Raw genomic sequence first — 20,896 nt, forward strand, 5'->3', positions numbered from 1 at the left:
CCTCCTCCTTGTTATGGCAAGCAGCCACATAGCGATGTCCCACCTCCTCTGGTACAGTGATCCAATGATAGGAATCACTGTGCTGTGTGTCATAGGAGGCGGGACATCGCTCCCGCGGCTGCACGGGACATCATCATCACAGCGGGACATCAGCATCATGAAGTGAGTGAAGTATTTCATTGAATACACTGCTAGTTTACTGTTTTTCTTTGAAATAAATATTCAAAAACATTATTGGTATCTATTTTTATTTTTGAAATTTACCGGTAGCTGCTGCATTTCCCACCCTAAGCTTATACTCGAGTCAATAACTTTTCCATTTTTTTGTGGTAAAATTAGGTGCCTCGGCTTATATTCGGGTCGGCCTATACTCGAGTATATACGGTATGCTATAGACAGAGATACTTATGAATAGTCTTGCACCCCTTTAAAGGTATATTTTACTTACTGGATGTAATGTATTCAGGAGCTTTCCCTGGGCTGAGTGGCACAGCCTCTTCATAGTAACCTTCAGGAAGAGAAGAGGAAGGCAACGGAGGAGGACCATTATCTGGTGGCTAAATGGAAGGGGGAAAAATTAGGCAAATTCACCAAATCAAAGAAAAACATTAATATAAAGAATGATTGTTTGATCTTTTATTCAAATCTTATTGGTTTGTTGTAAAACCTTGAACCTTTACTATAATTCTATACAGCTTAACAGATATTATTCCAAAAACAATCTTTTTTTTTTTTTTTAATGTAGCAACATCAATTAAGCTGAAATGTGTTTGACAGAGTGGTTAGAATGCAGTACTGCAGTACTAATTAATACAGTTCGGCAGTTCGATTCTCACTGGCTCAAGGTTGACTCAGCCTTCCATCCTTCCCAGATTGGTAAAATGGGGACCCAGATTGTTGGGGGCAATAGGCTGACTCTGTAAACCAATTACAGAGGGCTGTAAAGCACTGTGAAGCAGTATATTAACTCTATTGCTATACACAAACTTATTAAAGGGCTGGGACCAAGTAGGTAATAATTATCAATGAACTAATAAACTAATGAAAATAAAACATAATGGATTACTTTGCATCAATCTCAGATATACTGTAGGTCATATACAACATAACTGAAAGAGTCATCTAAAAAGTTCAAAACCTAAGCACCACAAAACAGGGTGAGGTCCAATCCACCTAGCACAGTGTTTCTCAACCTTGGAGACTTTAAGTCCTGTGGACTTCAACTCTCAGAATCCCAGCACAGCTGGCTGGGGAATTCTGGGAGTTGAAGTCCACAGGGAGTTGAAGTCCACAGGACTTAAAGTCGCCAAGGTTGAGAAACACTGACCTAGCAGTTCAAAAGCTAACAAATGTGAGTAGATAAATAGGTACCACTTCGGTGGGAAGGTAACAGCATTCTGTATGCCTTGGAGTAATGTCATGCTGGCCACCGACAATGGAAATGTCTTCAGACAATGCTGGCTCCCTCAGCTAAGAAACAGAGGTGAGCATCGTTCCAAAGACTTGGACATCATGGAACAGGGCAAATCTTCACCTTTCTTTACAGAACTAAGTACATTACTTAATGTACTTAATCACCTAATACCCAATTATAATTTGAAAAACATTTCACATGCAAATTTATTTCAGTGATACTAGTTAACAGACCAGATGAATAACTCGTGTAAGTAATCTGTAAAGAAAACTATTTATCTGCCAAAATATTTCATAAAATAAACAAAATAGTGAACATTTAGATGAGAGTTTAAATGAATTTTGAATGAGTGTGACACATCAATTTGTGATGGAATAATATTTGATTGTAATTACATAATTATTTGGGGGGAAAATGAAGCAGTCCATTATACAATAATTTAGAAGGAATCAATTCAGATAAATACTTGATTTAAAAACTGAGGAAATGAGAAAAGAGATCTCTTGTGACAGACTTACCAGCCATTGCTGTGGGATTTCTGGCAAAGGCATCTGAGGTGGTGCAGGTAAATTGATGGCAATCTCTTGTCTCTGTACATTTTCCTTTACCTCAAAGTCTAATGGAAAGGGGAAAACGCATTTACAAGAGTAAATATTAAATGGAATTTTCCACAATATCTGCCGGTACAAACATATGTACATATGAAAAAAAACAAATTAAAAAAAACCCACAGGATTGTTTTTTCATTTGATGGAAAGCTGGAAAGGACTAGTCCCCAATATACAAAACCATTAATCTATATTAGAAGGCTGCCTTTCCCAGTCTAAGGTCTGCCAGAGCTGTTGGGTATAGCTCCTTAAATCCCCAGCTAGTATAAATAAAGTCCAGTACATTTGTTTGGGTGCTTGTTAGTTATATATCTTGCCTTTCCTCCAGAACTCTAAGGCAGTGTATAGAGCAGTGATGGCGAACCTATGACACGCGTGTCAGTGCTGACACGCGTAGCCATTTGGGGTGACACGCACAGGATTTCATGCGATTCATCCTCGGCTCCTGCCCGGCCGCCGAGGATGAAAGAATCTGTGCTGGAGGAACGGGGGGGCGGGACGTGTGATCTCCCCCGCCCACACTCACTTACTGTATCGCCGCCGCCCCTTTCTGAGCGCAGGGGCTGCTGGTAAGGCGTGCGTGCCGTGCACACACACGTCATCAGCGCGGCGAGGGAGGACCCGCAGGAGAGGAGCGCGGGAACAGTGCGCGCCTCTCTCCAGTCAGGCCGGCACAGAGAGTCTACTCCTGGGACTGTCGGTTACGACCGCACCACAGCAGGGAACAGCGGAGTGCCAATGGGAACTGTGAGCGCCATTTTTGTAGTTTAAACTATAAATTGCGCAAAATTATGTTTTTGTCGAAGTGACACATGACGCAAGTTATGCTCGATTTTTGACACACCACGCCAAAAAGGTTGCCCATCACTGGTATAGAGTCTCCCCCCCCCTTCCACATTTTCCCCGACAAGAATTTTATGAGATAGGTTGGCCTGGGAGAAAGGCATCGTAACTTATAAAGCCCTTCATGGTATTGGATCTGGGTACTTGAGAGACCGCCTGCTGCCAATTACCTCCCACAGACCCATTAGATCTCACAGGGTTGGCATCCTCCGGGTGCCATCTACCAGCCAATGCCACCTGGCTATTACCCAGGGGAGGGCCTTCTCTGTGGCAGCTCCGGCCCTCTGGAATGAACTCCCCGCAGGGATTCGGACCCTCACCTCTCTCCAGGCCTTCCGAAAAGCCGTCAAAACCTGGCTTTGCCGGCAGGCCTGGGGGTGATGAGTTCCCTCCCCTCTCGACATGTATGGTTGTGCGACTATTGTTTACTTTTATTATTTGTATTTTGTTTTTTATGTTCCCCTTTTTCCCCCCTTGAATTGTTCGCCGCCCTGAGTCCTCCCGGAGAAGGGCGGCATACAAATAATAAAATTCTATTCTATTCTATTCTATTCTATTCTATTGGGTTTCTCCCTGCTCCTAGTTCAATATCCTAAACAGAAAATAATGAAATGGTAAAGAAAATATCCCTCTATCTTTCAGGCAGATCCCACAGAACCTCCTCAGAGGAAGATAGGAAAACAGCCTCAAAAACCTCTAAGGAGTTTTGCATAAATACAGACTTCGTGTATCTAATGGCAGAGGTGAGGATTTCGGTTGTTTTCTTTCTATCTCTGCATGATGCTTTAGAGTATCATGTATGTAAACAGTATGAGAATGACTCTGACCTTTTGTTGCCTGTATTCTTAGAAGAATGTTATTTAAAACTGCTTTCTTTTCCCTGACTGTAGACGTCAAGTATTCATGGTCCAGAAGTTGAAGAAACAGCTGCAGTTCAACTATTAATTCTTCCATGGCTGAAATAAATAAAAAAATAAAGCATCTAAATTGAACCTAAAACAATTTTTTTATAACCTATATGAGCTCTATAAACAAATACTACTATTGTAATGTAGTAAAAGTAACATCAATAGCTGCCTAATCACACACACCCACACACATCATAATATTGTTTTTTGAAGTATACAACATTATACAAGGTGCCAAAAAAAGAATAATCTTAGTAAGCAAATGAAGCTACACACAGGAGAAATGTGTGTTGCTGAATATCAGAGGCTTTATTTATTTATTCTTGGCAATCATATAGGAGGAGCTGAAGAGATACCTATGTTCTACAGATAATTTACATGTTGTATTTTATAAATTGAAATAAAATGGTAATTATATATTATTCAATTAAAGGGTGTGCATTCTGATAACTCTGTCAGGCTCAGATGCTTTTAACAAAATTAAAAGTATGAATGGAGGAAAAACTTATGGCTGCTTGCTTTAGTAAAATGAAATCTCTACATTCAAAAGACAATATGCTGGTTAGGAGAATTATCTCTATGTCCTGCTTGCTGGCAAGTTTACAAACGATGAAGCATTCATTAAAGACTCATGAGTTCCTGGGAGCGGCTTTTCATATTTCTGGCATCTTACTTCTGAATACAAATTTCATATCCAGACACAAGTTTGTCATAAGGGCTCTAATCTGCTGAACTTTTAGATCAAGCAATACAAATCATTCATTCACATAAGCTTCATGAGCAAGATTGAGAATGCTTTATTTAGCTTGCCAATAACGTCATTAATAACTTCTAAATTAAAAAGTTTTCTTTCAGAATTAAGTAGCTACTGTCACCATCTGTTTACGACTAAGTCATGTAAATTTAATAATCTCACAGCATGCTGTATATTGCCAACATGGAAACTGTTTTATCCCAACAGAATGCTTCATAAATAAAGACTGCAACTATCATGTGTTTTCAATTTGAAATATTTAGTACTGATTTGTTGTATTTTTAATCTATCGCATACTTAACTTCATTATTAAATACCGCATTTAAGTGTTTTTACATCTAGTGACAGATAAAATATGTCAGAATATACACAGCAAAAAGTTATCCATATAATTCTTCTAGCCGTAAAGATAAGAAAAAGAAGTTTCCACATTATTATCAAGATTTGATCAAGATATGCCTGATAATAGTCAAAGTAGGATTTGTCACATCCTATCACCTCAGTCCAAAACATGTTGACAATAGCACCAACATATCATAAGCCCAAGGACTCTGTTTCACATAAGGTGGTGTTTTTTTTAAATAAAAAGTGCTTTTATTGAAATTAAAACGTCTTCCTCTCCAAATTCTCTTAACAGAAGTATAGGAAATACTCAGAGACAAATATCTTGATTTGTTACAGAAAAATCAAGTAACTATTTTATGTAAAGTTATTATAATATAATTTTTCAGACTGAGATTTTCTGTTCACGATATATATATATATATATGTAGGTCTCTAGTTGTTCGGGTTTTCTCCCGCGTAGAATTGGAGATGTCTTGGCGACGTTTCGACGAAGTCTCATTCGTCATCTTCAGGCTGCTTCAGACTACTTCAGGTTTGGTGTTTCCAGGAGTAGTAGGAAACACCAAACCTGAAGTAGTCTGAAGCAGCCTGAAGCAGCCTGAAGATGACGAATGAGACTTCGTCGAAACGTCGCCAAGACATCTCCAATTCTACGCGGGAGAAAACCCGAACAACTAGAGACCTACATACTAACACCCGCGAAAACCTCAGAAAACATACATATATATATATATATATATATATATATATATATATATATATATATATATGTGTATATATATATATATATATATATATATATATATATATATATATATATATATATATATATATATATATATATATACACACACATACATACATGCATACATACATACACACATACACACACACACACACACACACACACACATATAAATTCCTAAATTTCATGAAATTCATAAAGCTGCTCTTCGGTTATATATGATTTTTAATTGAAAATGTTTATTTACCAAATTATTCAATACTCTGTAAAATAAAAATTCTGAAAAGTGTTTGAAACATCATAAAACTACAAGTACTCAATGTTCCTTTTCTGCATTCATTTACAACATATAAAAGAAATTCGATGCGAAGAGGTTCTTTGGCACAGTAGTTCAAATATGAAAGCCACACCTAACTGAACCAAGTTGACCTACTGTTTGTATGCCAAATGCAATAGGGTGTAGTTTATGTATGAACAACTTGAACAGAGCATTACATCAGTCAACATAATCAAAACAAAATATCGCTTTCTTTTCCATCACAACAATGTTTGTGTAATTCCATATATCACTAAATGTCTACGCGGTCTCCGAACGCGTTTCAAGATGCTGGTTATTACCTTTAAAGCCCTACATGGTCTAAGACCCGGATATCTGCGAGACCGTCTTCTGCCGCATACCTCCCAATGGCCGATAAGATCACACAGGGTGGGCCTTCTCCAGGTGCCATCGACCAGACAATGTCGTCTGGCAGCTCCCCGGGGGGAGGGCCTTCTTTATAGCCGCTCCAACCCTATGGAATGATCTACCCCCAGAGATCCGGATCCTTCCCACTCTCACGGCCTTCCGAAAGGCTACCAAAACCTGGCTATTCTGGCAGGCCTGGGGCTGTTGACCTCATGAATGAGGTCCAGCCCCGCCTAGATTGAGTGCATGAAGTGATCTTTTAATCTGTTTTTCTTCTCTATTTTAAATTCTTTATTTTTAAAAAAATGTATTTCTGTAAGCCGCCCGGAGTCCTTCGGGATTGGGCGGCCTATAAATTCATTAAATACTTAAATACATACTTAAATACTTTTGTTATCAAGCTAGCTCCCTTTATTCTTACAAGGTGAAGATTCCCCTGAGTCAAGGTTGAATACTGGTGATATATTAATGAAGTTTTCTTAGCAAGATTACAGAACTTGTTTGCTAATATGTCTTTTTATGTAATTTTTTTTTTACTAACCTACAACACTGGGTTTACCCAGTGGTCTCGGATTCGCATTCTAACCAGATGAGATCCTATTTAATTTTTTTTTAAGATCAGGGTGGCCATTACCCAGATGGGAATCTCACTGAATTTGGAAACAGTTTCACTTAAAGCCCAGTTATAGCCTTTTACATCAGGCCACATCAGGATTCAGATGTTAAGCAGAATCAAGCCTGGGTAGTTCCTGAAAAAAAGATTATAATTCATTTATGTGAGTAGATTTGGCCTATCCATGTAGTCTTCTTCGTAAAAAATCAAGAATGGTTTACCATTGCCTTCTTCTATATAGTATGAATTGATGCCTTTGCTGCATCTGACATTTTCCTATATCACTGCTGCCCAAGAATAGATTTCTGCTTGCTTTAAAACTAGGCAGTGAGATGATCTTCACAACTTATGTGATCCTCCTGGGAAACATACATATTTTTGCATGCACCTCTCAGAAACAGCCCGCTACCACAATCTGTGTGGTTGTTAAGAGTCAACAACAATTTGACGCCACAAAATCAATCAGTTAATAAACCTTATTAATCAAAGAATCAAAGAAGATGAGTGTGTGCTAAAGATCATCTAGTTTAATTCCCTGCAGTTATAAGAAATCTACTATATAACATTCCTGATAATTGATTATCCAGCCTCTTCTCACAAACTTCTGAGGGAACATCACTACTCTGAACAATTCATACCAACAAAAACAGGGAAAATATCATAAAGTAAAACATCTGAAAAGAAAGGTTTTGAAATAGTCCATTTACACATGTAAATACGATCAGATCAACTCCCCATGTACAGAACATCAGCATTAAAAAAAAATCTCACAGAGAGATAGAGGAATTATGTTCTTTATTAAGTTGATTGGTCTTAAAATTATAAAACTTTAGAACACCCTAACAGAAATTCAGGGAAAATGTATTCATTTTTAAGTATGTTGTTCTAAAATTAAGTTTAGTTTTCCTTTTTAAAATATTTAAATATATTTAAATAATATTTAAAATATTATTTCTCTGTATCTTAATTTTTTTTCTCCTTATAATTTCAATTTGGGAAAGGCCTCCCTAACAGGGCTTGCTCTGATTAGTCAAGGTTCTTCAAGGACTGCAGAAAAGAAATCAATAGCAATAGCAATAGCAGTTAGACTTATATACCGCTTTATAGGGCTTTCAGCCCTCTCTAAGCGGTTTACAGAGTCAGCATATTGCCTCCAACAACAATCCGGGTCCTCATTTTACCCACCTTGGAAGGATGGAAGGCTGAGTCAACCCTGAACCGGTGAGGTTTGAACAGCCGAACTGCAGTCAGCTGAAGTAGCCTGCAGTGCTGCATTTAACCACCGCGCCACCTCGGCTCATCAGTATCAATCAGTATGGTAATCTGTCAGTGCTACCCAACTAAAGCCCTAAATATTGTCTTTCCTTCCAAGATAATTTAAATATAACAGCATAGACACTGAATCAAAGTAAAAAACTGCTAATGCCATTCAAATGTTAAGAAATTGTTGTATGTTTTATTTAGTGTCATTCAAGTGTGGGGACTAAATCATAAGTTAGATACAGATACTGTACAATGGTGGGTTCCTAACCAGTTCGCTCGTGCTTGTGCACTCTCACGTGTGCACGCAAGGCTACTGCACGGGGGGTGGGGGGGTGGAGCCTCCCGTCACCACCACTACCGGTTCAGCCGAACTGGGAGCAACCCACCTCTGATACTGTACTCTTGACCAATTTTAACCTATCAATCCCAGTCTCTTTAAAACTGGTCTCTTCTGTCCATTCCAAAAATAGATGCCAGCAAATTTTAATTTATTTCCATCCCCAAAGAGATACAAACATATCTAGCAGTACAGGTAGTCCTCGACTTACGACCACAATTGAACCCAGAATTTATGTTCTGTTCCCTTATGAAAAGGGAAATCTGGAGGGGAGTAAACGTGAACAGAATCTGTCATGCAGCCATCTGTGTGTGTTATACACACACACAAACACACACGTACAGAGGGGGAACCTATCTCTTCAGAAAAACCCCCACTAATTGCCAGCCCCACTGCTCAAGCCTTCATCTTAAATAAAAATAATGTGCATATATATTCTGATAGCAAACAGGCTGATTGTTTTTTTTATTCCAAGATAAACCCTTTTCATGGTTTGAAATAAGTGTACTAGGTGCGCCTCTTCCCAAGTTTAAGCATTTTGAGTCCTTTTTTTACATGAAAATTATTTGCTGAATGTGTGCTCTGTAAACGTTATTTTCCATTTAGGACATTGCAGACTAAAAGAGAGATTCAGCACAAAAGTGTTTGCCTTTTTTGGAACCCATAGAAGGGCGTGTCTCTCTGATCCTGTGCTTACTTTGCAGTACCTTGGGGAGCTGAAAGAAGTCCTATTGTTTAAACAACTGTAACCACAGCTAAGTGTGAGGTCAGAGTAATAGCCTGTCTTTTTCAGACTCAAAAGAAAGACAGAGGCTCCTGCCAGAATAAGCATGCTTGCCAAGTGTAAGCAAAATTGAATATTCCTGCCAATTCATTTGGGATTTTATCTGTATTGTTCATAAATGTGAATGACCTAATTAGGGCTGCCCCCTCTTTTAAAATTTCAGTTACAGATCCCAGCTGGAAATTTATCTTCTTTGGACACAGTTCCTCTTCTGATTTAACTTAATATTTTTTTTTTTGACAAAGTTGTTTTTGAAGCAGTTAACACTTCAGTGAAAACAAACTCTCCTGAAAATAAAATATCTCAATTCTGAGTTTAATAAAATTGTTTTCAAATATGGTTATTTAAGCAGAACTAACTCTAAAAATATCACATCTATTTTTTTTCAACAACATGCTGTAATTGTTAAGTCTGTACATTCTCCAAAAACTATTTGAAATAAGTACTTTGCTACACATCTTTCAACAGCCTATCTTTTTTTCTCCTGTGAGTCTATAAAAAGATGTGATAGCATTAATACTTTAACTCATTAATGTGATTCTTAAAGCAGCTGCATCCTTTTTTCAATCACAGAAATCTAAGAAAAAAACAGACTGCTTTATCAAATACCACAGATGTACGTACGATGGCTCTTTAAGGGCTGAAGCACATTTTCCTAAGCGTTTCTGAAACATGCATACTTCTAATTAAGAAGCAGCATTAATAATTGCATCTTCTTTCTCAGATGATAGGAAGATGTAAGATAAATTAAAAAAGATACTGAAAAGAAAAGCACAAATGCAAAGTTCTTCTTCCTTGTCATTTGCCAAGAATTTGGGGTAGTCCTCCTGTTGACTTCAGATTTGTTGTACTGGATCTAATTCTAATCCTAATTCTAATGAAGGCGCATATTTTTAAAAAAGCTATCCACTTCCAGATACTAACGATGAAAATAGATGAACACTTAATATGCATAGGATTAAAGCAAGTGCGTCAAACTCTTTATTTCATTGAGGGCCGCATCAGGGTTGTGTTTGACCTTTGGGGGCTCGGGTGAGCGTGGCCAGGGTGGCTATGGCCATCTTGATGTCACTCATGTTGGTGGCTGGAGTGCTCTGCCAGCAAAAACGGGCTCCCGAGCGCCGTTTCAGCTGCGATGGCCTCCTGCAACTCTCTGCCAGCGGAAACTTAGTTCAATAGAGCCACAATGCATCCTTCCCAAGGTGTGTTTTTGCTGCAGAGGCACTGCAGGCAGGTCCTTCACTGTTTCCAGGGCAGTCCAGATCTAAGCACCCCCGCAGGTTGGATACGGCCCCTGAGCCTTGAGTTTGATACCCTTTGAATAAATCAGTGGTAGTCAACCTGATCCCTACAGCCCACTAGTGGGCGTTCCAGCTTTCATGGTGGGCAGTAGGGGTTTGCTGTAACTCTGCTTTATAAATTTTATAAAGTAAAGTTACTTCCCTACTTTATAAATCACCATCACTATGGAACCGGTGGGTGGTTTGAAAATTTTACTACTAACAGAGATATAAAAGTGGGCGGTAGGTATAAAAAGGTTGACTACCCCTGGATTAAAGCATCAAAGCAGCATTGTTGGAAATCATCAGAATTAATACATAATCTAACCAGATTATAAAAATCATAAAACTGTGAAGTAAATAAAATATTGGTATAATTTGTCTCAGAGTACAATACGTTATGCTATTTCTGTCTATATTTTTGTTTATTTCTAGGGTGAATACTTTCTTAAGGAACAGTATGGAAGCAAAAAATATCTCCCGTTCGTAAAAAAAATCAAAAAATTGTTTTCTCAGGTTTTTTTTTCGTTTTACAAAGGGTAGGTATTTTTTCTTCTATCATGTTTTTTAATAAAATGTTCGCCATAGAAATAAATAAAAATATGACCAATATTACAAGGTAATAGCCAATTATAGAACCGTGGCACGACAAAACCGCGCTCCACTAAAGCGCGCCCGATTAAACCGCGTCGCTGACGTCATCAGCAGGGCAACAACAGCGACCGCGGAGAAAAAAGGGCGCTTTAAATAGCGCTTTGAAAGCAAGCCGATTCACGTTAAGGTAAGGGTTAGGTTTAGGGTTAGGTTTAGGGTTAGGTTAAGCGTTAGGGTTAGGGTTAGGTTAAGGGTTAGTGTTAGGTTAAGGGTTAGGTTTAGGGTTAGGTTTAGGGGGGTTAGGTTTAGGTGTTAATTTTAGCTTTAGCGTTCGCAGTGTGCTTTTTTCGTCACGCTGTGATGACGTCACCTACACGGTTTCGTCGAGCGCGCTTTAGTCGAACGCGGTTGCCCTAAAAAAGAAGCAATGGCAACTTTTGAAACCTTGCTAAGAAAACTACAGGGACTTGTCCAGACAATCACCTGGAGTCAGCACTGATTAGATGGCACTCACAACCCTCAAATAACAGCTGCCAGTATATTTAAAAATATTGTCCTTTTTGTTGGCTAAACCGCTCAGTGGCCACCAAATATAAAAGATCCTGCATAGGAACATTTTAATGAAGTTACTATACTTGCATGTAAAACAACATTAAAGATGAAAATGGTGTGATAAAGAAATGAAGGTCTTATTGCCTAAAGGAAACATTACCAAGAGAACTGCTTTGATTTTGAAGGAGCTGAATGTCAGTAAATAATCCTTGAGGATCATAGTTCCTTTTTTGCAAGGGCTGTGACTTTTTTGGTCATAGATTTTGAATGGGATTCTGATGTTACTATGGGTATTCCCATAAATGAACAAAAATATAATTGGTATGCTGATGATTAACAGATAATTCAAGTCCTTCAGTCAATAATTCAAATTTTACCCCTAAATAACAAGCTGATGGTTTCCAGAACTCTCTGAATAATTGATGTGATTTAATATTTCACATAATTATGGAAATAGCATGCAATACTTCACATTCCTTAAAATTATAGTTTTACTATATTATATTATGACAGTTTAGTTACAGTTAAACAAAACAGATCATTGAATTCTCACTTTTTTAATGCATAAACCCAGTTACTCAGTCAAGCAGTTAGTACCTTAACCATTTTTGGGGGACTATTTTATTTACAAGAATTTACAAATCAAGATATTGATTTGGACCATCTGTGCTATCTACAATACCATCATTAGTGTCCATGGTTTCAGAATTATAAGCAAGTGAGACTATACAGGGATCTAGATTGTCAGGTTAATAAAGGAAGACTAGACTGATAGCTTGCCACTACAGAGCTTGGGTCAGAAAAGGAAAATTCAAACTGAGACTTGAAAGATGATACAAATATGAAAAAAAAATATTTAGTTTTGTTCAAAAGAAGAGGAAAAGAAAAGAATCAGTATACCAGCTGTTCAATGAAGATGGCTGGCACACTGGTAAGTAACAGCAAAGGAAAGATAAATCTATTCATATTTCATTCACTCATTTCCAACAAAAAGTTCAGCTGTGTGAAAAAGTCCTGCACGCTTTACGGTTTACGACATTTTTTTGGATAGGCCATTGATTTTATGATATTTTATGCTAACTGCTATGCAAATATTGTTATATTTAAATAAATACTGGTGGTTTTTAAGTGAAAGGCATACGTTTTTTGCAATTTGGTGCTGTTTGGATGGGAATTGTGAATTTTCTTGCATGCTTTCAATGGATGCTTAAAATGACTATGAAAACAGATTAACTGATGCTTACCCAGTGGCATACGTGTTGCAATCGTGACCCGTCAAAAGCACGGATGACAAAAGCGCGATCGACAAAATCGCGCCTTTGACGTCATCACAGCGCGACGAAAAAGATCGAAAAATTCAAATAAAAATTAATAAAAATTAAATTAAAGCAAGCCGATTCACATAAAGGTAAGGGTTAGGTTTAGGGTTAGGGTTAGGTTAAGGGTTAGGGTTAGCTTTAGAGCGTTAGCGTTAGCGTTAGGGTTAGCGTTAGGTTTTTCGTTACTTTAACGGTTAGGTTTAGAGTTAGGTTTAGGGTTAGGTTTAGGGTTAGGTTTAGGGTTAGGTTTGGGGGGCTTAGGGTAACGTTTTCGCTTTATTTTTACATTTTTCGAACTTTTTCGTCGCGCTGTGATGATGTCACAGCGCGCTTTTGTCGAGCGCGATTTTGTCCTACGCGCTTTTGTGGTGGAACCGTTGCAATTACTAAGGACGATGCTAGTGTTCTGTTAACATTTTTATTGTTTGTGGCCCCGAAAAGGACCATTTAGGTAACCAAATATGGTTACTAATATGAAATTGGTCATGAGCCTTTGCACATGATCTTTGGTAGCAATGTGGTGCCAGGCTGCAATAATGGATTCAATCAGCTCCTGCTTGGTCTTCGGATGCTTCTTACAAAATTGTAACCAATCTTGGCCCACAAGTTCTCAATTGGGTTCAAATCTGGGCTCTGAGCTGGCCAATCCAGTAGTCGAACACCATGCTTCTTCATCCACTGCTGGACGGATTTGGCTCGATGACAAGGAGCATTGTCATCCTGGAAGTAAAAGTCCTTCCCTACAAATTGCTAAGCTGAAGGAAGCATGGTCTTTTCCAGGACTTCAAACATACTGCTTGGAATTTATGATTCCATGCACGATTTGTATCCGACCAATACCAAAAACACAGATAGATTCAGGCAGTATGGCCTAAATTCTTCAGCTGGAAATCTTCTGACATACTTATTACACTGATTCTCAGTAAAGTAGAAATTGCTCTTGTCATTGAAGATGACCTTGGCCCACTATTCGTTGGTCCACTTGGCATATTTCTTGGCCCATGCACGTCGCCGAGAGTGGTGAGCGTCTGTGAGCAAAGGTTTACTTCAAGCCCTGCAGCCTTTGAGCCCTCTGGCAAGCAGTCTGCGACACACTGTGCTTGTGCACACTTTTATATCACGTTTCACCCTAAATTCTTGTAATCTGAGGTGAGGTGAACTTCCTGTCAGCCACCGAAATGCGTTGGAGAGCCCGATCTTGCCATTTTGTCAACTTTCTTGGTCTTCCAGAGCAGAGCCTGTCATCAGCTGAACCAGTTATTTGGTATTTTTCAACCACTCTGCACACTGTGGTGCGATGGCATTTTCACTCTCGTGGCTATTTCTGTACAAGAGTAACCCTCTTTATGAAACACAATGATGTGATGACCCTGCTCAGTACTGGTGAAAGCAAAGCCCTTCATCCTTGCCTGCAGCCAGAGCTAAATTAAATTTCTCAATGTTTTTCATGCCTATTTATAGTCACAACATTAATTGACTTATAGATTTAGCTTCTGTGCATTTTGATTGGTCAGCCAAAGCTCGCTGCTGATTGGCTACTTTCGATCCTAACATTCTCGAAAATTCAAGTTGTGTTTGTTTTAGCACATAAACTCACTCAAAACCTTAAAAAGACTTTGGTTATATTAATAAAAATTATGCATCTCAATCCAACTACAGAAATTTTCATCAAAGTACTAATTTTGTGTGGTTTCTATGAGTGAAAAGTTGATTAAACATGTAAATACAGCTTAAAACTGAAAGCCTGCAGGACTTTTTCACACAGCTGTAGGTAAACTGTGAATATCAGAAAATATGGAGATCAACATAAAGAAACAGAGATGTGATCGCATGACTATAATTGGAGTGCTTGACTTGCAAGAGCCGAGGTGGCACAGTGGTTAAATGAAGCACTGCAGACTACGTCAGATGACTGCAGTTCTGCAGTTCAAATCTCACCGGCTCAGGGTTGACTCAGCCTTCCATCCTTCCGAGATGGGTAAAATGAGGACCCGGATTGTTGTTGCGGACAATATGCTGACTCTATAAACCGCTTAGCGAGGGCTGAAAGCCCTATGAAGCAGTATATAAGTCTAACTGCTATTGCTATTGCTAATTATGAGATTGCAGCAAATTGTAGTTATGTGATCACACTTTCTGATATTCCATGCCAGCTTCCCACAAGCAATGTCAACGTGGAAGCAGCAGGAAGTCAGGATCACAAAATCCTCACTTAACAATCTGAACAGTCCTTAACAATGGTAATCAGAGTGGCAGGCATTATTGTTGCTAAGCAAAATGGCCATTTGATGTGGCATTACGAGCGCATTGCTTAGCAAGAATAATTCAGAGAAATTCCAATCCCAATTGCCACTGTAACCCAAGGAGTGCCTACTTGTATCCAATCTGCTACAGCAAGAATACTCTTCAGTTACAAATGAATGTAACATCATAGTAACTTATAACATTAAATTGAATCATCTTGACTCAAGAGATGGGTTGCTCCCAGTTCAGGCGAACTGATAGTAGCGGTGGTGGGAAGCTCCGCCCACCCGTATGGACACTTCTGTGCAGAAGCATTGCACGCCAGCGAGCACATGCGAGCGCACAAACGAACCGGTAGTAAAAAAAATGGAAACCCACTACTGTCTTGACTTGATTTACATTTGCTTGACAAAAAAGAATCTATTCTGACCAGTGTGGTTAAGAGTAGAAAAAAATGATGAATATTTAAAAGAGGATAAAAATCAGGTTCTTGGGAGGTAGAAACTCTTGCCATGTATTCCTACATGAACCTTAAATAGTATTTCAATTTACAATTATTTCTCTTATTTGCTCTCCATAATTGTTTCCGGATTTGAGAGTGATACAGGTACATTTTATGTTATTTTTTAAGGGATGTTAACTCTTCACTCACTTTCTGGGTTTCAAAATACCTTTATTAAGCCATACAAATGTGCAAAGTTTGACTTAGCTTGCTGTTCTACTGTTGCATGATAATTTTTTGGATAATGGTTTTTCTATAGCAATTTATTTCCCTTTTATTTGTAATGGAGGTTAAAGTCTATACAGGTAATCCTCAACTTATGACTCCAACTGGGAACAGAATTTCCACTGCTAAGCAAGATGGTTGTTAAATGAGTTGCACCCAATTTTATTTCCATGATTGTCAAACGAATCACTGCAGCCAGCTGGGAAGGTCACAAATGGTGATCATCTAACCAGGGGACAGTGCAATCATTTTAAATAGATGCAGGTTCCAAAGTGCCCAAATTTTGCTCCCAGTGGAAATACTGTGAAAGTTGTAAGTTTGAGGACCAGGCACAAGTCACTTTTTTCAGTGCTGTTGTGACTTCCAGGGTTACTAAACAAATGGTTGTAAGTTGAGGACTACCTATAATAAAGAAAGCTTCAAAAATATCATATGTGAAAGTTGGAATCAATTATTTATTTTTTTATCTCAGATAATGTAAGTGAAATGAATGTAACGGGTTTCTACTTATTAGGCTTCTCGCTTCATTTGAAGTTATATTTACTGTAATATTTTTATACAATTGGTTTTACTAGCAATGTTATCTTGAATTGCTCCGTTTATTATTCCCTTTTGAGATGAAAATTCATTTGTTCTCTTTAGTTTGAAATTATTCTCTTTTGTTGCTGTTTTCTAGCTTTTTAAACGATGGAAGTGGAATGTTTCCTATATATCTGCCTACCTTGATCCTGTCCATTGCTGTACCTGACGAAGTAGTGTTAATATTACATATACTTATTCATTAGCCTAGTGTTGCTACTTTGTTCTTCAATTAGAACCGAGGTGGCGCAGTGGTTAAATGCAGCACTGCAGGCTACTTCAGCTGACTGCAGTTCGGCTGTTCAAATCTCACCAGCTCAGGGTTACTCAGCCTTCCATCCTTCCGAGGTGGGTAAAATGAGGACCCGGATTGTTGCTGGGGGCAATATGCTGACTCTGTAAACCGCTTAGAGAGGGCTGAAAGCCCTACGAAGCGGTATATAAGTCTAACTGCTATTGCTATTGCTAATTAACTTTTACAAAATGTTAATATGGCATATCACAGTAAAGCCAAAGATTAAAATAAATTTTCTCAGAAAAGATGAACATTTGATCTCAATTAATTTTACCATACTACATTCTAAAGGCTATAGTTTTTTATTAGCGCAAAAACTACAGCAATAAGACATGGCAATCTTTAGCACAAGTTAGCAATTCTTTGAACGTACGTTAATTAAAATAATTGTAAAGGTTTTCCACCAGTTTTTAAAAGAAGTCAACAGTATTTCTTTTTATAGTATGCTGAATTCTTACTTATTTCAAACATACACAGGACTTACATCTATTTTTGACTAAAGATGTATACATACGCCCCTTTCCACGTCTACCAATGTAATTAACAGCAAGCTTTTGCTTTCTCTATTCAACATTTGCCGTAAACAGACCAAAGAGACCTATATTTTGCGGCTCTTAATTATGAATCTTGACTAGGCTACATTACTGAACAAGCGTGTAACGCACAGATTTGTGCAACGTATCTTAGACATTCAACACAAAGCCGGAGCATCGGTACCATCCTAGAGAAGTCTGGAGACCAATGCTTGCTAACACTTTCTCCCTAAACCTCTCCCGCTGCAAAGCACCCTCTTCCCGGCCGCTCGGAAGCTCCGCTCCGAGGACTATTTCATATTTCCTTGGTCGGTCAGGCTTCCAAATCCCCCGCCAGCCAATCCAACCTACCAGGGTAAGAGGCGGGAGGCTTTTCTTTAGGCCTGGAGAATTTAGCAAAGAGCCTTCCGCGCCCAGTCTGGAACGGTTACATGATGCAATCTCCCTCGCAGGCCGAAAGGCAAGATTTTGGGCAGACCCCCATCTTGCTTTCGGCCCACATCCCAGAGACTCAGCGCCACAAGCGGGCAGCCTTCGACCTCGGGCGTCTCGTCAGGCATTCAGAAGTAAGGCACCCGGCGGCGGCGGCGGCCGTCAGAGGCCGCCTTTTGTCTCCGGGCTGGAAGGCTCCCGGGCAGCAGCTTCCTCCTTCCTTGCTCGGCTACGACTTGAGGGATCGGACGCGCTAAGGTCGGCACGCGCAAGCCCTTACCTGGTGCCTGTCTCGCGCCGCTGCCGTAGCCCCGGGACGAGGCAGAATGGAAACAAGGCAGCGCCGGGGCTTCCCCGCCTCGGCAATCTCACTGTGGGTCGGGGAGCGGGACCAAGCGGGTCCCCCCCCCCCACCCCGAGTGAAAGCTGCATGAGCCAATGGGCAAGCTAAATTGAGGGAGGGGCGGGGCCGAGAGAACAAAGGAGGGAGGGGGCAGCCCTGAAGAAAAAGTGGTGGTGGGTCTTCTTCGGTACAGCCCTCCTCCATCCACACGGAGGCTGGAGACGCCCTCCAAGCGCTAGACGTTGCCTGGGATGCGGCCGCCGCGCCCCCTTCTCAAGGCGAGCGGGGGGGGTCTCCTAACCCCTGCATCGGGCCCAGGAAGCCGGGAGTGAGACACAAGCGTGGCTCCGAAACTCAGGAAATCCCGGCGTCTCCAGTGGTTTTAGTTAGAAGCTGCTGCTCCGCCTTGTCTTGCAGCATGATCCGAATCTGAGATGGGAGCCAGAAATTCAACCGGAGTAGATGTTGGGAGAAGAGGTTGCCTTTCAATCTCGCTGCTGAGATGACAGAAGTAATGTAAAAAATAATTGCATATAGTGACCATTTTATATTAGAAAGATCCTTGTATATTAAACGGACCAATGATGATGTAATGAACAATTGAGGTACATATGATTTGAAATACTTAATCACTATATGGATTAATAATTAGAAACTATTCTTGGAACTCTGGATGATTGGCAACATTATGGTCAATTGAAAATATGAATGTATATTATAAACTAATGGGAATTCTTTGTTTTAATTTCTGCTCTTTCTCCTTGGAGATAGGTGATATTATAATACTTTAAAGACTCATTGTTACTTGATAGAGAATTATGAATTCAAGGAAATAAGGGTTATTATAAATGAAATAATATTAATGGTAATTTGAACACATAATGCTCAAAGACAGCAAAATATCCAGTTATGGTTAATGCAAAACCAGTGATGTTAATTTTAATCTTAAGAACTGATGCACAAAAACTTGTAACCAAAAGACATGCTTGATGAAATGGAGGAAAGTTGTTTTTTTTTCCTCTTCTCTTGCTTTGTTTTGTATGTGTTGCTTTGTTTAAAAAGAATAAATATATATATATATTTAAAAAGAAGTAATGTAAAAAATCGAAAAACAATTCCAAGCACTGATCGGCTGCATCTCCATTTGTTCAAAGCTTCCAAAGCTTGTTCTGCTATGGGGGTGTTACACATCTGCCCCCTTTCACACACAATTTATATCAAATCCCTCCTGGATTTAAATGTGTCCTAAATGAAGTAGCACCAGGATTTTCCTGATTGCCCAAAGCCTCATTTAGGCAGAAGTGCTTGCTTTTTTATTTATTTATTTATTTATTTGAAGAATTTTATGTTCTTGCCTGAGGAAGTTAGGTAAAACAAAGGATTTCCCCACAAGCAGCTGCTTTCCAGTTCCCCCACTCAGTTTACCCACCATCGTTAAAAGTGCACCTTTTGATAAATTTGGCTTTAGTGTGGAAATGGCTGGCTAAAGCCTTGGGGTAAGGTGGAATGGGCAAGGTTGTTCTGTTCTGTTGCCATCAACAGAATAGCAACCTCTGTAATTCAGATATGTATCTTCTAAAGATGCTGAGTGATAATGAAGCATGAACCTCTACCTCTACCAATAGATGCTTTCAATGTACATTCATGTTGTAAATTTCAGGTGAAATATGACTTGTTATATCCTAAAAAAAAGTTAAGGAGCTTAGAGTAGGTTATGTTTTGTAGCCCAGCAGGAGCTGTTGGAGCTGCCACCAGACTCCAACAGCGAGGGGCCCTCTGAGTTGGCTCTGGAGGATGTGGAGGACCCTGCCGGGCGCAGAGAGGCTGGTTGGCCACCAGGAGCCTTGGACCAATGGAGAGGAGACAAGGGAGAGTGAGCCGGAAGCCAGTAGTGAGTTGTTCCTGGATGCATGCTAATAGGAGCCAGGAACAATTACGCAATTACAGGAGGTGATTGCACTCAGCTGGTGGTCATTAGGCTCCTCTCCAGACTATAAAAAAGCTACTTGTGCACACGCCCCTCTTTGCAGAAGTCAACGCAGGATTGAATGTCAGAGGACGTTACTGTGAGCGTGGCAGGCTGGATTGCTGCCAAGCCTTATCTGTGTTTATTGCTGCCTGAGTTTGTCTGAGTTGCTGTCAAGGTCCTTATCTGTTTGTTATGCTTGGCTTTCAGCCACTGTGGTTTTGGTTTCTTGCTATTAAAGTATATTCCAGTTAAGCTTGTCTCAGCAGTCATTACTGGGCGGAGGAGGGGGTCAGAACAGGTATGAATCCGATTAATTCATTCACCCTCATCCTATAGATATTCACCACTATTGCAAATTCAATAAATATATAAAATTGGCTAGAAAGAAAGCTGGCATATAAATGAGGAATTTACTATAAAAAGCATTCTTTTGTATACTACAGCTATAATAAAAGTAGTCATTTTGATAACCCATCAATAGTGGAGATTTTGGGGTGAAAAGAAAGTGGAAGTTCTATCTTTGTGGTGAGGGGGAATCACAGAAATATGTAATAACTGAACAGTGAAGCAGGCCTAAAGATGAAAAATCTAGATGTAAACAATCACAAAGCTCTTCTAATCTCACTTGAGAGAGAAGACTAATCCATACAATTACCTCACGATGCCATAATTCATCTTCCATTTCAAGAACACAGGTCTGCAACACTTATCCCAGGGTCAGCCTACAATA

The 20,896-nt window shown here is 39.5% G+C and overlaps 1 protein-coding gene across 5 annotated transcripts in view; it reads right to left on the bottom strand.

Annotated features, from left to right (window-relative positions):
• Positions 1-18,242, bottom strand: part of AFAP1 (actin filament associated protein 1) — a 66,893-nt gene extending 48,651 nt beyond the window's left edge. For all 5 annotated transcript variants that reach the window (XR_015697552.1, XM_087721886.1, XM_087721884.1 and 2 more), the window contains exons 1-4: positions 18,135-18,242; positions 3,693-3,821; positions 1,933-2,030; positions 449-557 (exon numbers count right to left, since the gene is read on the bottom strand). Coding sequence is in view for 4 of the 5 variants with exons in the window: in XM_087721886.1 (XP_087578012.1) it covers positions 449-557; positions 1,933-2,030; positions 3,693-3,819 (334 nt within the window). In the remaining variant the exon portion in view is untranslated. The remainder of the gene's footprint in view (positions 1-448; positions 558-1,932; positions 2,031-3,692; positions 3,822-18,134) is intronic.
• Positions 18,243-20,896: the final 2,654 nt, after the last annotated feature.

This window comes from Thamnophis sirtalis, unplaced genomic scaffold, assembly GCF_051295495.1.
Source record: "Thamnophis sirtalis isolate CommonGarterSnake01/CBP01778 unplaced genomic scaffold, rThaSir2_p1.2 scaffold_8, whole genome shotgun sequence".
NCBI lineage: Eukaryota > Metazoa > Chordata > Lepidosauria > Squamata > Natricidae > Thamnophis > Thamnophis sirtalis.